At 42.3% G+C, this 18,236-nt stretch overlaps 2 protein-coding genes across 4 annotated transcripts in view; both read right to left on the reverse strand.

Annotated features, from left to right (window-relative positions):
- LOC108128757 (uncharacterized) overlaps positions 1 to 18,236 on the reverse strand; it is a 58,242-nt gene that overhangs the window by 7,074 nt on the left and 32,932 nt on the right. For all 3 annotated transcript variants that reach the window (XM_070281342.1, XM_070281343.1, XM_070281341.1), the window contains exons 4-6: positions 10,100 to 10,199; positions 1,394 to 1,504; positions 247 to 1,069 (exon numbers count right to left, since the gene is read on the reverse strand). In XM_070281342.1, coding sequence (XP_070137443.1) covers positions 247 to 1,069; positions 1,394 to 1,504; positions 10,100 to 10,199 — 1,034 coding nt within the window. The remainder of the gene's footprint in view (positions 1 to 246; positions 1,070 to 1,393; positions 1,505 to 10,099; positions 10,200 to 18,236) is intronic.
- Positions 1,914 to 3,740, reverse strand: LOC108128760 (cilia- and flagella-associated protein 53). Its single transcript, XM_017246540.3, has one exon. The coding sequence runs from the start codon at positions 3,631 to 3,633 to the stop codon at positions 2,017 to 2,019; it is 1,617 nt and encodes a 538-aa protein (XP_017102029.2). The 5' UTR covers positions 3,634 to 3,740; the 3' UTR covers positions 1,914 to 2,016.

The following is an 18,236-nucleotide window of genomic DNA, read 5'->3' on the forward strand; positions in this document are numbered from 1 at the left end:
CGCAAATATTAAGAACTCAAGAAAATGTACTCTTAGTAAACTTTTAAATAGTTGAAATTTTTTCAGGAAATCGTTCTTACGATTTCTAGGAAGTTTTTAGGAATTTGTGTAATGGAAGTTAAATGTACAATATTATTAAATGTACTTTTCTACCTGAGATGCCGAATAATATAAGTATTTGATCACTTCTTTGTTTAATATTTCTTATTCAATAGTTATTCAATAATTTAGTAATCCCTTACTCACCTCATGGCAATTCCTGCCGCCACACTTCCTGCCACGATGATCACTAGTAGCCCCACACAGATCGCCACAATGGTCCAGCAGATGGCACCACATTGCCACAACTGGACACTGCTGACGAGGAGCCACTCGTCATAGCCCGGTTGCACGGAGTGGGTGATGTAGGAGCCACTTGTTCCATCCTGCGAGCCGTTCTCTCCCCGCCGCTTATCGCTCTCGAGGATGAGTAGCGGTCGCCACTTGAAAATGGCCGCCTGAACATCCTGCAAAATGTCCAGAACTACGAAATCGTATTTGGCAATGGCTTCTGCCTGATCCGATTGGGTGGCACTGTTGACAATCAAATCGTAGAGCGGCAAAAGGCTACGGTAGGGATACAGTTTGTCCAGGTCACTAGCTGTCGGTTCTGTGTCGTTCTGTGGGGCGTTGCCCCTGGGAGTAACACCCAGATCTGGACTTTCATGAGGCGTGCGAAAATGCTGCATTGTTGCCATCAGTCCGGCGGCATTCAGAAAGTGTCGATGTCGGTCGCTTAGCAGAGTCAGCACCAACAGATTGCTACTAACCAGGCTGGAGGTCGAATTCGCATTGGCATTGGAGTTGCTGCCCCGTTCCGCACTGGCGATGCGTGCCAAATATTTGTAGAAGCGATGCTCGACATCCAATGAGCCGGCCACCATGTCGATGAAGAGGATTTTTGTGTGCGGCCTACGGGGGTGTGTGTCCCTGTCCGCATCCTTCCTCTGACTCCCGCCCCACTCACGTCCGATGGTGGCCAACAGGCGCAGAGTGCTGGCATCGTTTAGAGGAGCTGTTATGATAATTGCTGAGGAATCACACAGAAACATAAAAGATCAATTTCTCTTTTAATATAGGGATTAATTAGAACTAAGGTATTTAAAGTTGAAGTCATTGTATCTGAAATTTCAAAAGTTTCTTATTAAAAATTAAATTTTTATCTGGAAAGAATCACTTAACTTGCACCTGCAAGCCTACATAAAGCCGTGTTCTGTTTCGGTAATTACATTCTTAAGAAAAAAAACCCGCTTTATCCGGAAGGATAATTATATTTTTAATTTTCAGAATTGTTTTCCTTTAGTGCAGTGGCCAGTTTACAATGACCCGTGACCCGTAGCTCGACGGTACTCACCTTTGCCCGGCTTATCCTGGCCATGCAGGTCACGTATTGTGCTGCCAATTTCGATGCGATACGGCACATGCAAGTTGGCCGCTATGGCGAGTCCTAGGCCCCAATTGTCGTCTGAAAAGCAGAGAAAGAGAGGGGGATACAGTAAGAAAGAGACAGAGAGAGAGAGACACAGAAAGAGGTAAGGGCAGTGAGGATATCGAAATTAAATTGCGTTTTTGCGGCACGAAGAGAGTTGGTGTCATTTGTGTGTGGCTGTTGCATGATGCAACCTTCTGCAGTGGCTTATGTTAGGTTCATAATGAGCATTTTCATGGGTAAGTGCGGTTTGCCTATGCAGTCCTTCTTGATTGTTTCCAAAGAGGATTTCGAACTAGCTTTGTAGCTTATTTAGTGGCACGTAGGGGTGTAATGTTTTCCCATCTTGGGTTCCAACAAGAACCTTTTGTAAGCATCGGGGCATATCCCTTTCTAAATAAGGTTTTAAAACTATAAGCTATTAACTATAAACTATGACTATAGCTTCTCTTAGTCTGTTGAATTTTATTTAATTATCCTTAACATTCAATACAATTTAAGATCGCTGTGTAAGAAGAGTACTCAGGAGAGCCAACAGCGAAAAATAATCAATAAAATTTGCAGTGGCAATTCCGGAAGGCGCCTTTTTGTGGTTTCTGCGGCAGTTGAACTTCGACAGGCTTGGTCTTCGACTTGTGTCCGGATGCCATATCCCCTGCGCCACCCATCTCCTCGCCGATCTCGGCCATGAAACCGCAGTTCGTCCGCGCCTGCCGGGGACATGGACACTTGTCCAAACTTGCGGCGGCCACCCGGGCGTCGAACTCCTTCTCGGTGGTGGGAGCTCGTGGTATGTACTTGTTGGGATTGCAGGCAATCACGCGCCAGTTTGGGTGCGGAGCCAGGTAGTCAATGCCGCTGGCCAGGATCTCCTTGGCCAGTCGCTTGCACACCAGCGGATCGTCGACGGCGGCCATCAGCTGGCTTTCGAACTTCTTCTCTTCCTCGGCCTGGATGCGCTTCATTTCAACGATCTGAGCATCCAGGTCGGCCTTGTACTTGATCTGCCGACACACCTTCATCTCATGGGTGATCTCCGGATGAACGAAGCGATTCTCCAGCATTTTGTTCTCGTGCACTTCAGACTCCAGTAGCAACCGGCGCTCGTAATCTTCGCAAATTTGCTTTCGAAGAATTTCGTAGCACTTCTCGGCAGCCTCCTTCTTCACGCGAATCCTTTCGCTAAGGTTGACCTTGGTGCAGATATCAAGCTGGTACAGATCGGCCGTGCGCTCATCCATCATCTTCTCAATGCCCAGCTCGAGAGACTGCATGCGACGCAGGTAGGCGAGGTAATCCAGGGTGGCTCGGTTGAGCTCCTTCTTGTTCTTTTCGATCTTCTCGCGGGCCTCCGCCTCCAGGCGCTGGGTCTCCCGGCAGAAGGCCAAGTGCTCAGCCTTGTCGGCCTCCCATTCCTTGAGGCGGGCGCACCGCTTCCTTTCGATCTCCTTGAGGAGTTCTTCCTGGTATTCGAGCTGCTTGACAGGAGCGGGGGTGTGCTCCTTGTCGAACTCCTCCAGGCGGATCTCCTCAAGCAGGGCGTTGATTACCCGCTCCTCCTCACGGCGCACTGCCTCCTCCTGAGCCCGCTTCTCTTCGTGCTCGGCCACCTGGATGCCCAGGACGTGGTTGACCTGAGCCTGCATCTGCTGGCGCTTAAAGTTCTCGTCGGCCTGGAGGCAGTCGAACTTGGCCCAGCGCCGGCGGTTCAGCTCCTGCCAGCGCAGCTCCATCTCGCACTCTCGCCGCTTCTTGCGCTCGTTCTCCAGGATCTGCTGCTCCTGGATGATCTTTGTCTCCAAAAGGTCCTGGTGACGCAGCACCTCGCGAACCTCGTAGCAGTCGAGCATCACCTGCTGAATGTGCTTCTCCTCGAGGAACTTCTTCTGCTGCTTGGCGACCTGTTCCTTGATGGCGTGCAGGTGCTCCTTGCGCTCCTTGATGTCCTGGTCGATGCGCGTCTTCACCGTGTTGGAGAACTCCTCCTCGTACCGCTTGTCCTCCTCCTCGAGCATGTTCTTCAGACGAAGGCTCCTCTCCTGCAGCTCTTGAAGCGCCACCTGCTTTGCCTTTGCCACCAATTGTCCGATTTGGGTATGCAGACTCTTCCGGTCCGTCCGCTGGATGAACTGGAAGTGATCCTCTCCGCGCCCACTATTCTGCATCTTGATTGGTCGTGAAAAAATATATTTCTAAGAAAGTATCTAATATCTCTAATAATTTCCAAGCAGTATCTCGGTTTCCAAATTTATTTATAAATCTAAACGGAAATGTCAAATGATGTAGAAAATCTTTAGAAGTCCTTTATTTTCAATAGAGATTCTCCATCCCACATGTCCCTAAAGTCAACAAAATCTACATCACACCTTTCAATAACTTAATACGTAGATTTAAAAAATTTAAGGAGTTCTCATAAGACTTCTTCGTTAAAAAAATAGATAATTAATTATTTAATAGCCCCAAGAAACATAATAATAAAACCAATCTTCAATAAGGTGTAAACTAGATTAGCTTCATGCTAGATCTCCTCAGATTTTCTCCGGAAATTACGACCTTGGGGGGCGCCACCACAGTCCTGGGAGATACGACGGCTTTGCTGGGAAAGTCGACATGATTAATGGGACACTCAATGGGCAGAAACACTCTCGGTGGCCAGCTCCCTGACCCCATAAAGCTGGCTAATATCCCCCCAGGAAAAGTGCCGTAGATCATGGGAACCGATGCAAGGCCCATAAAGTGCAATCCCCCGTAAATAGATTTTGCTGCATTGTCATGCTCAATGTGCAGATTTCTGAAACGGTCATCTCTGGTATAATTTATGAACCGCACACCCACATACTGACGGCAGACTGTGGCGAAAAGGTGGCCATAAAGTGTCTGGAAAACATGTTAAAGCTTCCATTGGCGGGACGGCTAATGGGGCATTACACATACGCGGTGTTGTCAAAAGCATTTAATGCAGTTGTGCCGCGTCACTGGGCGACTGAAATGCAATTACGTCTCAGGTAAGAGGAGCTGCACTGTGTTTTTAGTCTTAATATTAAAGAGTGCCTTAGGCAGGTTCTTCCTCCGCTCCTTCCTGCTCCCGCTCTATAAACTCAATTAGCAATGCAGCTGACAACACGCTAATTAACTGAGATGTGAGCTGGAAAAACTTGACAGAACTTGGAGCTGCCACGTGAACAGGAAAAGAAACGAAAGAAAATGGGCACCGAAAAGTAAAGTAACGCCAACAGGAGATGCACAAATAAAAAATTGGCTTACTTTTCTGAAATATATCAAAAATACATTTAGCGTTCAAGACATTTACGACAAAGGATATGCTTTATTTTAGGATTGATTAAGTGGTTTAATTTATTGTTGGTTGTTACTTTTCTTATTTGGTTTTAAGTTTGTAGATCAAGAAATATAATTATATTTCGTCTAACATTTAAAACAAATAATTTTATAAGCGGTTAATGACAATAGAGTAGCAGAGTAACGGGTAACGTATAGAAAGTATTTATTAGAATCGTCCTTATTGTTTCATTTATGTTAGTGGCTACGAAATTCTATAAAGCTTTCTGTAATAAATAAAATTCTATAAAAATACTAATAAATAATTTAAAAACAAAATTCCTCCTTAAAATTGTTCGTTTAGTGTAATGCCAAACTATATGGGCCTGAGTTCCATCTTCTGCGATTGGCAAGTGCATGTTTGCCCAAGTGCAAAATTGTGCAATTACGCTGCGTAGGAGCAGCTGGCAGGACCACGAAGACGAGGACCAAGACGAAGACCAAGACGAAGTCGCAAACGAGGACATCCTGCACGGCGGCGGGATCCTTAGCCATATGCACTCCGGCTGGGATTTCCTTTCCATTTCTCGGTCTTGCCATATTTAAGAGAAACTTGTGCGGTTGAATTTTCAGGCCATTTGCATAGTTTTCCGAGAACAATAACAAAATGTAATAACTGCCGGGGCCAGGATAACCATTTAGAGTGAGTGTTCCTGATAAGAAGCACTGCATCTGTACTGTTTAAAGCCAGATGGCAGCAGGTTGCCCCTGATTTGTTTCGAGCCAGCGAAAGCCAGAGAATGGCAGGTCTTTTCCATTTCACGGGCTGCCGCATGAACTGGGAACCGAGCTGTGGTTAATTCACTCCACTACTGAATTCTTTGGCCAAGGTTAAGGGGAATCCTTCCACCCTTCCCACATTCCACCTCTAGGGTTTGTAGGATAGGTAGAAAAGCGCATACTTAGCGCCAACTGTCTATTGCAATAGAACCCCACATTCCCACTAATGCATCCTCCTCGCCACTCGCCGGCGAACACAGATGAGTGCTCTCCACGCTCATATTTGCATTTGTGCTTTTTCATTTCGAGCATTTAAATATTCATGCGCTTGACTCAAAATTTAAATTGCGGCGCGTTCACTCGTGGCAGTGCGTGCATGTGCACGCCACGAAATGTAACTACATGTTTATACAGCTGAGGCTAAAATAATAGAACACAACATAAGGAACTAAGAAAGTAAGTAAATAAGCATGAGCTTGAGCTACAAGATTAATGTTTTTTGAAGTGGATTTAAGGACTTCCATACCCACCCATAGTATAAGTTCTTAAGTGTAACATTTCTTTCGGTGTATTTTATTAAAAAACCACATCTATTTCCTTGCCTTCAACTGTTTACCAAAAAAGCATACATATGTATATCCACAGACATTTGTTTGTTTAAAGTTAGCCAGCAAATTTGGTCAGTCAAGCGCTGTTATTTACAATCAACTCACCAGCCGTGCCACTAAACCCAAAAAATGTGCCGCCAAAGGAAATAGCTAAAAAGGAAAAACTGCATCGAAAATTTCAAAAAAATAAATATAATAACAGAAGCCCTCGACTACCGTCAAATTTCAAGCGGGTAAACGAAATAAAGGGCGTGCTGCGCTTTTACTCTCAGTTAGGTTTCGTTATAAAGTTGTTTTTCCTTGTTTTTTGGCCGTGTTTTGCTTTGTTGCTGCCACAAGAATCGAAAAATGTAAATAGAATAAAAAAAATCGTGGCTAAAACTGCACAGAAGCACAAATAAATGGCTGGGTAGGTAAATAAATTGGCGAAAACCATAAAAGCGACCGCCCGGCGACCGGCTGCGGGGGTAAACTGTAGCAGATTGTGGGCGCTGCCTGGACTCGCATCCATTTATCTAAGCCTTGCCACGTGCAACAGCATTAGTAGCAGTAGCAGCAGCAGTAGTGGTAGTTTTGGTGTTGAATCTTTTCCTCTTTTCCACAGAAGTGCAATCAACACATGTCGCACGTGGCGTATACGTTATATCATTTGCATAGCCATGCGCTGCTCAGCCAACCAGTTACTAACTGCAAGTTGGCTCAAGAAATTTTATGGCAGAATAAAATGGAAGGGAAATTCAGTTAGGCAGGCCCTCGGGCCAGATCCTGGGCCGTTAAATGCTCATCATAAACTTGTCCCTCCATCAAAAACAACTTTATCCGCACAGATGGCCCGCCCAGACCCATGTGCCTTAAACAAAACTTTCGGGCCAACATTACTTAAAATATTCACACATTTGCTCGGTTAAGAGGGACATTAAAAATTAAGCCATAAATGTGTAGGCCAGCCTGGTGCGTATTTTATACATTTAATTGTGAATTTTTGAGGACTTGGCAACTTATCAGGAGTTTGTCAGGCCGCAAGAGAGCTCTGTAATAATTAAGTGAACATTCGTGTGTGAGAATGCAAAAACTTGTAGCATACTTTTCAGATATTTCTGGGGGTGTGGGTGAAAAGTTGTACTGCAGTCCATCGAATTGCAATTAAAGTTGCAAATTGCTTTTGCCCGTACACACAATTTACATAATGCAAACGATATAATCTTGGGGAACAAAGTTTGCCCGCAGAGTTCAGTCAAGTTCAATTGATTGGATTCTCGCCGTTGTCATCGCCGGCAATGGCAGTCTGCTTTTGTTGTTGTGGATGTTGGCCTGGCCGAGAGCATAAAGATGCAGATGCGAAGATACGCCGAAATGGAAATTGCAATTTACTTGGCTCCTTGGCTATTCAGCTCGGCCAAAGTCAAGCTGAAAGTCAAAGCCATCCGCGCAGAAGCTGGTTCAATAATTGGCCTGAATATGACTCGGGTCTTGGCCACCTTTTTATGGCTGGCAGGTCCATTAGCCGTCACTTAGTGTAAAAGAAATCATAAATTAGCGGACTGCTGCCGGCGAGTAGGTCTCTCTAATTATGCTGTCATAAAAGTGAATCCCGGCCTTGGCCCGAAAAACGAGCCCATCTCGTTAATTGTTAAACACTTGAGATTAATGTCCAGTTGTTGGCGGACATCCCCTCGTTTATGGCCTATTTATAGACAAAGATGTTGCAGCTTTCATGGAATTCATAAAAATGTTTCGGCTCTCCATCAAACGCATCCCAGCAGGACTCATTTTGGCATAAATCAAAGGAAGTGCGTACGGGCTGGCCCATGTTCTGAGAGGCCATCAAAGATACCCGAAGCCCCAGGTCTAGGACCAGCCATTTCTCATTCTCCTCCCTGAAGGACTACGCACAGATGTGCGTGCTCTCCGTGTGAATCTGACTTGGTCACGTCCGGCAGATAGTAAGTGTGTTTCTGGCCATGTGTGGGTCGGTTAGGGTCGATTGAAGACTTGTATCAAATAGTCAAGTGTCAAATAGACTATTCAGGGTTAGCTAATTTATAAGAATTAATCACTTCTTCCAAGGCTTCAGATGGTCAGAAAATTTGATAAGTTTTTAATATACATATATTTCTCTATTTCATACCTCAAAAGAATTCCAGAAACTTCTCTTCACTCATACTCGTGAAACTGCCCTCTCAAGTACCCACATTTAAAGTTTCCTCCCTTGTTTTTGGATTCATGGTTTCGTCATAGAACTTTAACTGCTGTCTGACTGATTTTATTAGCTGGCATTTGATTCTCCAAGCCCCCGGACTCCTTTTTGTCGGTCGTGTTCGCCATATCCTCATACCAACCATGACATCTCAATTTGCGTAAGGTTCTGTGTTTGTTTTGCTCTGGATTTACATTTTTCGCCACAGAGTCTCTATACTCGGAGTCGGAGCCGGGTCTGCGGTCTGCGTTGGCTTTTATTTTATAACTTTGTTTTTATGCCATTTCTCAGTTGCTCAGCTGCTGTCACATAATTTGCACTTTTTACTTTCCCCAGCTTTGTTTTTGCCCCACCAGATAGGTCAACAAACTTGGCTAGTTGAGTAACGGCAGGCACTTAAGTTGAAACAAAGTAGAACTACTATTCGGGGACTACCATTCGCAGAGTGCAATAAAAGTGCTTTAATTGTCTGGCAATCTGATTGCGAGGGCTGTGTCTGTTTTCGATTAATCTTTAATTGATTACCCGGGGGCTGGAGCCGGGCCAATGTTTGCTTTTGATTGGTAGTCGGATAATTGGGCGGCGGGCAGGATGTTTAAACAGGACTAATCAGGCGAGCCTGCGTCACCTAATTAAATTTGAAATGCAGCAGTGTCAACTTAATGGTCCTCCGCCACAGCCACTCCTCTTAATATTGCGCTATCTTTCTGTGCCTGTCAGCGTTTCTGCAAACACAGCAGCCCCACCCACTCACACACACAGGCTGGCGCCCACTCACCCACACAGAGGCAGCGTTAATCATAATAATGTCACCACTAATTGCATTGCGTATACGCACACGTGTACTCAGAGTCGGCTACAAGCAGCTTCCTTCTCCCCCATAATTTGGTATTATGTGGGCGCGACCTCCTTCGCCCACCGCTACCATGGACACGCCCCCGGCGGGCCGAGACCGCCCACAGTTCACGCTCTCCAAGTTCCGTCGGCAAATGTGTTTATTTAACATTTAAGCAAGCAACTTTTGCCTTCCGACCATAAACGGGAATTGGGAACGAGCGACCTGGGATACCGCCGGATCCGTTGACTCTGCTGGGATGGGTTGGGATCTGGCTACTGGGATGATTGCCAGCTCTAATGCATACACACATAAACACATGTGTGGCCATAATTGAGCCAGCAACATATTCCCCAGTAGTTTGGGGAAACAAGAAGGTTTCGACGGAAGTTATTACAGTCTACACGAAAGCGATTAAAGTGAAAACTATTTTATGCTCAGTATTCTTGTTTCGTTTAATTATGGTTGGGAAAGTCAAATTTCCTGAGAGGTAATTATAATTATTTTTTTTGCTGAAAGCTATGGTTTTGATTTTTGTTTTTGGGGATAATATAATTGTTTATAAGATTGAGAGAATTTCTCACAACAATCTTGAAAATATTCCTTCTTGAGACAAGTTGGAAATACTTCTGCGAAATCACAGAACTAGGGTTTTTTTTTAACAATTTAGAAGAAAGTATATTTATTTCAGATGCCAAATACGTTAAAAAACCGATTAAAAATTCACCAATCTAGATTAGGTGACGAAAATGCCAAAAAGTCTTATTAAGAATCACAAAGTCCTCTGTAGACGGTTGGAATTACGATTTCAATTTCAAATCAAATAAACTAAAGGCCATATCAATGCAAATGCGATCGGCCAGTAAATTGAGCGAGAAAAGCAAAAAAAAAAAAGAAAAAGTTTTGAAAATAGAAAATGGTAGGGGAAAACTTACCACCCACGTAGATGTCGACCTGCGACCAGTTCAGCTTGCTGGCAATACTCTGCACGGCCAAGGAAATGGCCTCGAATGATGGAAGGAAATTGCTGGAGATCTGTGAAAAAAAGATAAGTTTGGTGTTAGAAAATGCCAGGACAAGCCGAGTTACATCCTCAGGAACAGCATAAATGAACAACCAGGGACCCATACCCCATACCATCCGCAATCCTGGAAAGTTCTATAAACATAACTCTCGCCGACGCCCCCGTTCTTGCTCGTCCATTGTGCTGTTTACCTTGCTGTTGTTTTTGCTTTCGTTGGTGTTAACTATGTAGCTGCCACATGCCCCACCTCGGGGGCATCCACCTCCCACAATCACCTTTTGTCTCTGTGGGCTGCAAATGAAAATCTAAGCACGAACTCTAGTGCTCTGCTGGCTTGTTTGTTAAAGTGAAACAAATTAAATGCTCAAGCAATTAAGGGGTTATATACAGTTGTGATATATGAAAAAATAGATTTTTTTTTTATTGCATATTCTTTAAGTATATTCTATTGGGTGTACTCCCACAAAAATTGATAAGGATCGGAGCATTAGATCCGAAGCTGTAGCTATTTATAGCACACCATCTGCATATAAAACTTGAACAAACTTGAAACTTTAAACGCGATTATCTCAGAATCTTTTTTTTGGGCAATTACCTTTGCGGTGGACACGATTACTAAAAAACTACTAATCCGATCAACACCAAATTTTGACCACATATTTATTATGATATTAGCTAGTCCGTGAACGAGGGATTTTCCATTTTTTTGAAAACTCCCTTTTTAAAGCACAAAAAACGAAAATCTTATACCTTGAAAAAGTAAATTTTTTGTTTCAAACGTCGCCATTTTTTTTTTAATCAAAATTTAAAAAAATCCCTCGTTCACGGACTAGATAATACAATATACTAACTAAACTTTTTTGAATTTTGGATTTCGGATGAACCGTTTTCGAGAAATCATGTCCACCGCAAGACACCATCGAAAAAAGACGATTCGGGAATTCGGCTATAACAGTTTTGTTATGTAATATTTTTTTATGAAAAAATTTAATTAAGTACATAGAAACATGTACTAAACAACGTCGGTAAAACATTTTTCATAAATATTTTCTATGGTGTCAAAAAAAAATCGATAAAAATCCATATTTTTGCGCGGTACAACTGTATATAACCCCTTAAAGAACAGAGCCTCGTCCTGGAGGTGGCTGGGCAGGACCAAAAGGATGTTCAGGTGCTCACTTGGCAGAAAGCAGTTGCTGTGTGGGTTGCATCTTGTGGATTAAGGAGCTATACAACCTTAGTTGTTATTTCAAACTTAAACAATGGGTCTTGCAGGGATAAGCTTCGGTCTATAAAGAGCATTTATTTTTTCATACTTTCTAGGCATTCTCTCATAAATACTTGTAACTGAAAACTAAGCTAAATTTATAGGTTATTTGAGTAAAATAATATTTAAAAGGTAGGTAGCCTGTTATGGCCTTAAAACTTTAAAGTCCTTCCGAGGCAACAGATGGTAAACGGGGATTCTTGATATATGTTATTCATTTTATATCTATACCGATAGCTTAGGCCTTCCTCCCCAACCTGGCGTCCAATTTAACAAATGTGGGCTAGGAACCTCTTGATTTGAGCCTTGGGGTGCTTTTTTGTTGGCTATTTGTGAGAGACGTCGTACAAATAAATCTGAAACATGCCCATAGACAATTCAATCATGTTTAATCAAAGCATTAGAGCGGCGCATACGCAGACAACCAACTTCAATCAATAATCGAGCCTGCTCCCAATCACTCCCTCCTCGTTTGAGACCCTCCTTCCCCACCATCCCCACTATCATCGTCGTGCTCAAGCATAAAAGGTCCTTGCTCGATACTGGGGAGAAATTCGATTTTCTATTGGCATTGATAAGGGGCTGTTCAAATGGGGTTTGGGGTTCGGTTCGGCTCGGTTTTCTTGGGAAAATATGACTGGGTGTGGGAGAGGAACTCTGGCTTTAAGTTTTTATACCTTTTTGACCTTTTTTTCCTCCTCTCGGCCGGCTTGTTTTTCATTTTTGTTTAGACTCATTTGTCGGCTTGATTTGAGTTTGAGTTTGGCAGGACAGCTGCCTGTTGGCTGTTCTCTGCTTCATTATTTTGGCAGACGAAATAAATTGAAAAACGTTTGATAAAATACGTGTAGGCAGCTTGGACATATACAATTTTCTACAAAATTGAATTTCAAAAGCAGCAACATCAACACCGGAAGCAATCAGACGGCAGAGGAGGTTGAGGCGGCCGGGAGGCTTTCAGGGAAGTTGCCGCCTAAACTGTAAGGTTTTCGATGTGATTAGGCAATGATTTTTCACAAATTCTTCCTTTTTCTCTTCTTTTTGTTATCCTCTTTTTATCCATATGCATTGTGTCAAATAAATATTTCCCATAATGACGATTAACTTTTGTAAAAAAGGAGGCCATTTGAAAAATTACAGCGAGACCGAATGTGGGTTCGATTTTTGCTGAGACATTTGGCTATTTTTTTTGTGAAATATTTGATTCCTTTTTGTTGACTCTTTTTATTAGTTTAGCAAAGATATAGAAGCTTATTGGGTAACACAAATATGATATTATATTTTATATACTTTTTCTTATAAAACACTACAAAATTAGGGAGTGATATTAAATTTTTGATTAAGAGTTTCGAAGGGTTACTCATAAAATAATTTTTGATTTAATCGTTTTACTATTTTTCAAAATCTCTGATATACTTTTCTTTGAGTGTTCAACTTCGACATTGCCTAAATGAAGCAAAAACTTCTTGTTATTTAGTGGAATTGTTTACAATTACTGGCCCGGTCTTGTTGTTTCCTTTGCCAAACTTTGAGAAACTTTGCCATTCCCAAACGTAGGCAGAAGTGAGGTGGTTGGAGGGTAATGCAGAAAATTGTTAAAACAATTGCAACAATTTGGCATCGAAGTGCATTTCAGACAGCTATTGACACAACGTGACCAGCCATTGTACTGGAAGCATTTACTTGGCATTTGCTGCCCCATTGAAATGCCTCCTGCCCCAAGCCCCTCCTGGCTGCTGCGAAACGCATTCAAGGACTTAAAAAGCATTTTGGGGGATACTGGAGACCTTTGGTAGTTTTATTGTGCGCCGCTTGGTTGGGCGGCATAATAAATTGTTTAACGTTCAATCAATTTAATTAATTTGGCAGGCAGAAGGAAATATTTATTATTTTTGTCAAGGGGCCGGAAAATGAGTTTTTCTTGCGCTTTTTCTTTCCTGCTGCTAGATTTCGCATCCGCTCTTCGGTTCTTATTATTTTGTTGTTTTTCTTCATCGGCCTTTATTCACAGGTGAATTGCTTTTGGCCCTCAGCCTTAGCCGAAATGTTATGCAAAGGAGCCGAGAGCCGAAAAAAGAATCAACATTAATCACAGCTCAGCAAATATTTGACATTTGCCAGCCTCTTTGGCAGATTGTCGGAGGAGACAGGGCCACTCCCCACAATCCTTGGCCAAATCTGATGGTTGGCTTATCCCCAATTCAACTCAAGCGTCCTCTTTTGTTGCTATATGTTTTGTATAAATGTATACTTTTTCTGTGGCATGTGTATCTTGTGCTGCTGCTTTACAATTCGCTACACACAACAGCTTTGTAAACTTATTCGAATGTTAATAATTTAGTTAGGGGCGTGTGCACATTTTTCAATTGGTCTTTTGTGGCGATTTCTTCATCTGAATGGGTTCAATGAAATTATTTATGTGGGCTTATTAAATCTATATCCGTTGAAGGGTTGACATAACGATTAGGTTAAGTTATGCAGGTCGTCCTAAAAACTAAGTCCTTAGTCTGCTTTAAAATATAATGGGATCTGGATTATGGCTTCCTGGATCGTGGAATTTGATGTTTTATTTTCAATTCGAAACATCTGGCCTTCGGAGATAAAAATTAATAGCCGTTGGCCATTGTTTTTTTGAGGACCTTCATTATTATCCATATACAATAAGAGAAAGGACAAAGGCAGAACTTTGGCGACGGGCACTTAATTTGCTGTCGTTTAACTGAAAATAAATGGCCACGACATGCGGCTGCAACAAACCCATTAAGATGCCGCAGGAAGAGCAAACGAAGGATGAAGTTTTGGCCTACATCAGAGACAGCTCTTTTTTCCAATTTAAGATAGAGATAGAAACCAAAATGGAAAGAGAGGCCAATAGATGGGGAAAGCATTTTTATTGTGTGGCAAAGTGGCAACAAACATTGAGGTGCTATAAAGTTACATGGCAGCAGAGAAACGACAGCAGGATGCGCCACAGCTGACTGACTGTCCAAAATGGCCGTCAGCTTGGCTAACACATATTCCAACCATCACACACACACACACACACACATACACTCTTCTAGAAACACACACAAATGCAAATCACATGAGCACGTGCTGCTATTCCCAAATTGTTTTCACTTTCTCTCTAGAATGTCTGCAGTTTTTGCCATCTTCGGCATTCGAACAAATTGAATACGATTTGAATTGGGGAATGTTTGTTTGATGGATTTCTTGTTTCCTGTAATTTGTGTTTGCCTCTGCCTTTTCCTCTGCCTGGGAAATTGCTTTTTAATGCCAACTATTTCGACTGTCCACATTTATGCCAGAAAGCTCCGTTTGCCAGCCAAATTTATTTGCTCTTGTGTCATTTATAGTTTGTTTTTTGGTGAAAATGATACCAGAATTTATATATTTGAGTCTGCGGTGAATTATATGCCGGCCTGGAGTCTGCACCGAATTGAATTAGAAGTGCTGCGACAGCTGAAGACAGTTCATAATATTTTACGGCCTGCGCGGCAGTAAAAATGGATGGATGCCTGGATTAGATGTCCTTTGAGAGACTCTGGCACTCACCTGTCTGGGACATATAAAGTGATTTGACTGCTTGTTAAACGATTTAATTTTTGAAGGCTCCGATCCTGGGCTCCAGGCTCCGGGCTACGCTCAGATTCTGACCTGACCATTAAGACCCCCGCTTTGAACACGTACACATGTGCAGCACTTTGTTGGCCCCAACTTTATGAATAATTGAGCGGCGCCTAAGTGGCAGCCTCTTTGGGCCACCAGCCTTTTTATGAGCAACTCTCGCTCGACGAAATAAAGGACTGAAAATGACGGAGAACATGGTGGGCGGGTGCGAGAGGGTTTTTCTCGGAAAATAAGCATCATTGAATTTATTATGATTTTTATGCAAATTGCTGCATCCCCAAAGGGCGCACGACGAATGCAATTAATGTGGCAAGCGGCGCAAAAAGGTTTTATGTCCTTGCCACTTAGCCTAACGAAGTGCTTTCACCAGATTGTCTCAAAGGTCACCTCTGGTTTTTCCTCTTTCCCTTTTCTGTCTCTTTTCCACTTTCTCTCCCCTTTCTCTGTCTTTTTATCCGAGTTATATAAACCCGACTCCATATTTCAGAGCCGCTAATTGCCACATAGCTTGAGATCCCTCCACAAATGGCCAAAAGGATGTCGAAGCCGAGTTGATTTGGACAGCTGCTGACGGCTGTGGCTTAAAAACAATATTTGCCAAGTTCACAAAAGGGAGAAATTTTCACTTGGTATAATAAATTATATCAGATTTTAGCTATTATTACGATGGGATAAAAACTTTGTTAAAATGTTCCATTTTCGGCTTAAATATAAACCATCATTGAAACCATCATTTATTTTAATTTAATGAACAAAAGGTATAATGATAAAGATTTATACGAAAACAGTTGCTTTTTTTATTTACATTTTTCATTTAATTTTTAGTTTAAATATATTGACCATATTTTTTATTTATTTTGATAATTGATTTCCAAAGCTATGCCAGGAAATCCCTCAAGCAAACTTTCAGGAAATGCATTATTTATATAAACTCCAAATGAAATAGCTATTTGTGTTATTTGTTGTTGAATATCCTGATTGGTTGGTGTCGGGAGCAATTGACTTCCTACCACATTCGAATCAAATATGCCACGCACACTCGTAGTCACGTGGATGAAAATGAAATTGTTCTTAATTTGCGTGATGCGAATCAAAAATCAATGGGCATACCACAAATCAAAAATCAATATCTCCAGCAGACCTCCAGCACAGCTACTGATATTAAATAATATATAAACATACACATGGATATATGGTACAAGTTTGAATACCTGTCCGTGAACGTTCGACTGTCCTGCATGTGTAATGTGGCATGTGCCACATGAAGTCGAACCAATAAGTGGAATTATAATACCTGAGGTGGCTAAGACGACTGCTTCTGACAGTTTCCTCCAGGTTTTAAATACCTTGAGCATCTTAGAATTTGGTATTCGGGGCAAGTTAAATAATGACCATAAATAATAAATCTTAATAATATAAAAATCATAAGAGAAAACCATTAAATATATTTTTTGTTCAGTCAAGAATATGAAAAACACATTATTTAAAAAAAATATTTATTTAGATTCTGTTTTTTATATGGTTGATTTCAAAGTGGCTTGGCGCGTGTGGAGGTGCGTTGACCCTAAAATAGCATCGTCATAATAAATAAGCCAATTTTAGCTTTTAGCTCACTCCCATATGATGATGACGGTTATGATGATGATCATGATGATGGTGATGCCGACAAACAAAGCTCCATTTGCGTTGCTATTTACTGCAAAATATTACGTATACGTAGCGTGTGCGTTGCAAAAGGACCAAAAAAGGGACGGTCTTTGTCGGAGCATTGCAAAGTGCATTGCAGGGGGTTGGCAGAAGGGATGTTGCGACATGCTGACTGCTGGCACGTCACATGAATTTGGCCCAAAGACAAACAAAGGCGAAAAGAAGCCACCCCGGGGAGAAAAGCAGTTAATTGTCTGCTGAGTCACAATGGACTTGCCATTCCGCAGACTTTCAAATGGAAAGCGTCAACGTGGAAAGCGTTATAAAGTTTGATTAGCTTGCAACCTAACGTTATTTTTAAAGGCCACCCTCACCTACATATAGACTCTATACCTTCAATAATTTAATTCTCTACTAAAAGCGCATGCAAAAATTGCAATTCCATCCTTGCGAACGCAGTGTAATTGAATTACAGAGATGTCGAACAAAAAATCAAGAGCTCGAGCTGGGATTCACTCGAGTGCCAAAATTCAATTTGAACACTTTCCTCGCAGGCATCCCGGCCGGATTGCGAATTCCAGCCAGGGGCGTGGGCGTGGTCGAGGAGCGTAAACAGCAATCAATCATGGATATGCAGCAATGCAGCAGCGAGTGTTAAATCAATGACGACGCTGACGGACAGCCGGAAAGACGGGCAACCGGAAAGACGAACATGCAACGCACGGGCCAAAAAGCCAGAGGGCAACGTGTCACATGGAGGGAGATATGAAAATATGGAATAAGGATCAGCAAGGCATAAAATTGGTAGTTTGCATTCGGATTTAAAGCTTTTAAAGGTGGTGAGATTTTGAGTTAATAAATATGATTATTTAGAAAAGGCTTGTCTAAAAAAATATTACATTTTTATCTTTAAAAACGCATAGAAGCAAGAGAAACATTTTATTTGAAATAGCTACTGATGCAACTGAAACATAATTAAATCGTAAATGAACTCCCAGTTAAAAAACAACATCCTTAATAAAGCCTTTAATCATATTATATGTACTCTTTGTCATGCAACTCGAATTGTCATTTGTTGTTGCACAATCAGGGTTGAAAGTGCCATCGACCACCCTCTTGGCCATATCAGTGCATGGCCAGAACGGATGCCAACGTTATCATTGATGCTGCTCTCAGCTTGCTATGCGATTGTCAATTGTCGAGCTGATTGAGTGAAAGGCAAATGCTCGACAGTGCATCGGGAGGTGGCTGAGTCGGCTGGGTGGCTTGGTGGCTAGGTGGCTGGGAAGTGTTTGGATCCACACTTTTGCCATGATAAACTGCACTGACTCACTTCATGAATGAGTGACTGACTGACTGACATACAGAAAGCTGTCCCCTCACCAACATGACAGACCCACTGACTGACTGACTGAATCGACCCATTGTGAGTCTCCCATGTGACTTGTTTTGCTTGGTTGCATTCGTTGCAAATTGTTAGATAAATGGCAAAGTCGATCCAGAT

Source organism: Drosophila bipectinata, chromosome 3R (assembly GCF_030179905.1).
Source record: "Drosophila bipectinata strain 14024-0381.07 chromosome 3R, DbipHiC1v2, whole genome shotgun sequence".
NCBI lineage: Eukaryota > Metazoa > Arthropoda > Insecta > Diptera > Drosophilidae > Drosophila > Drosophila bipectinata.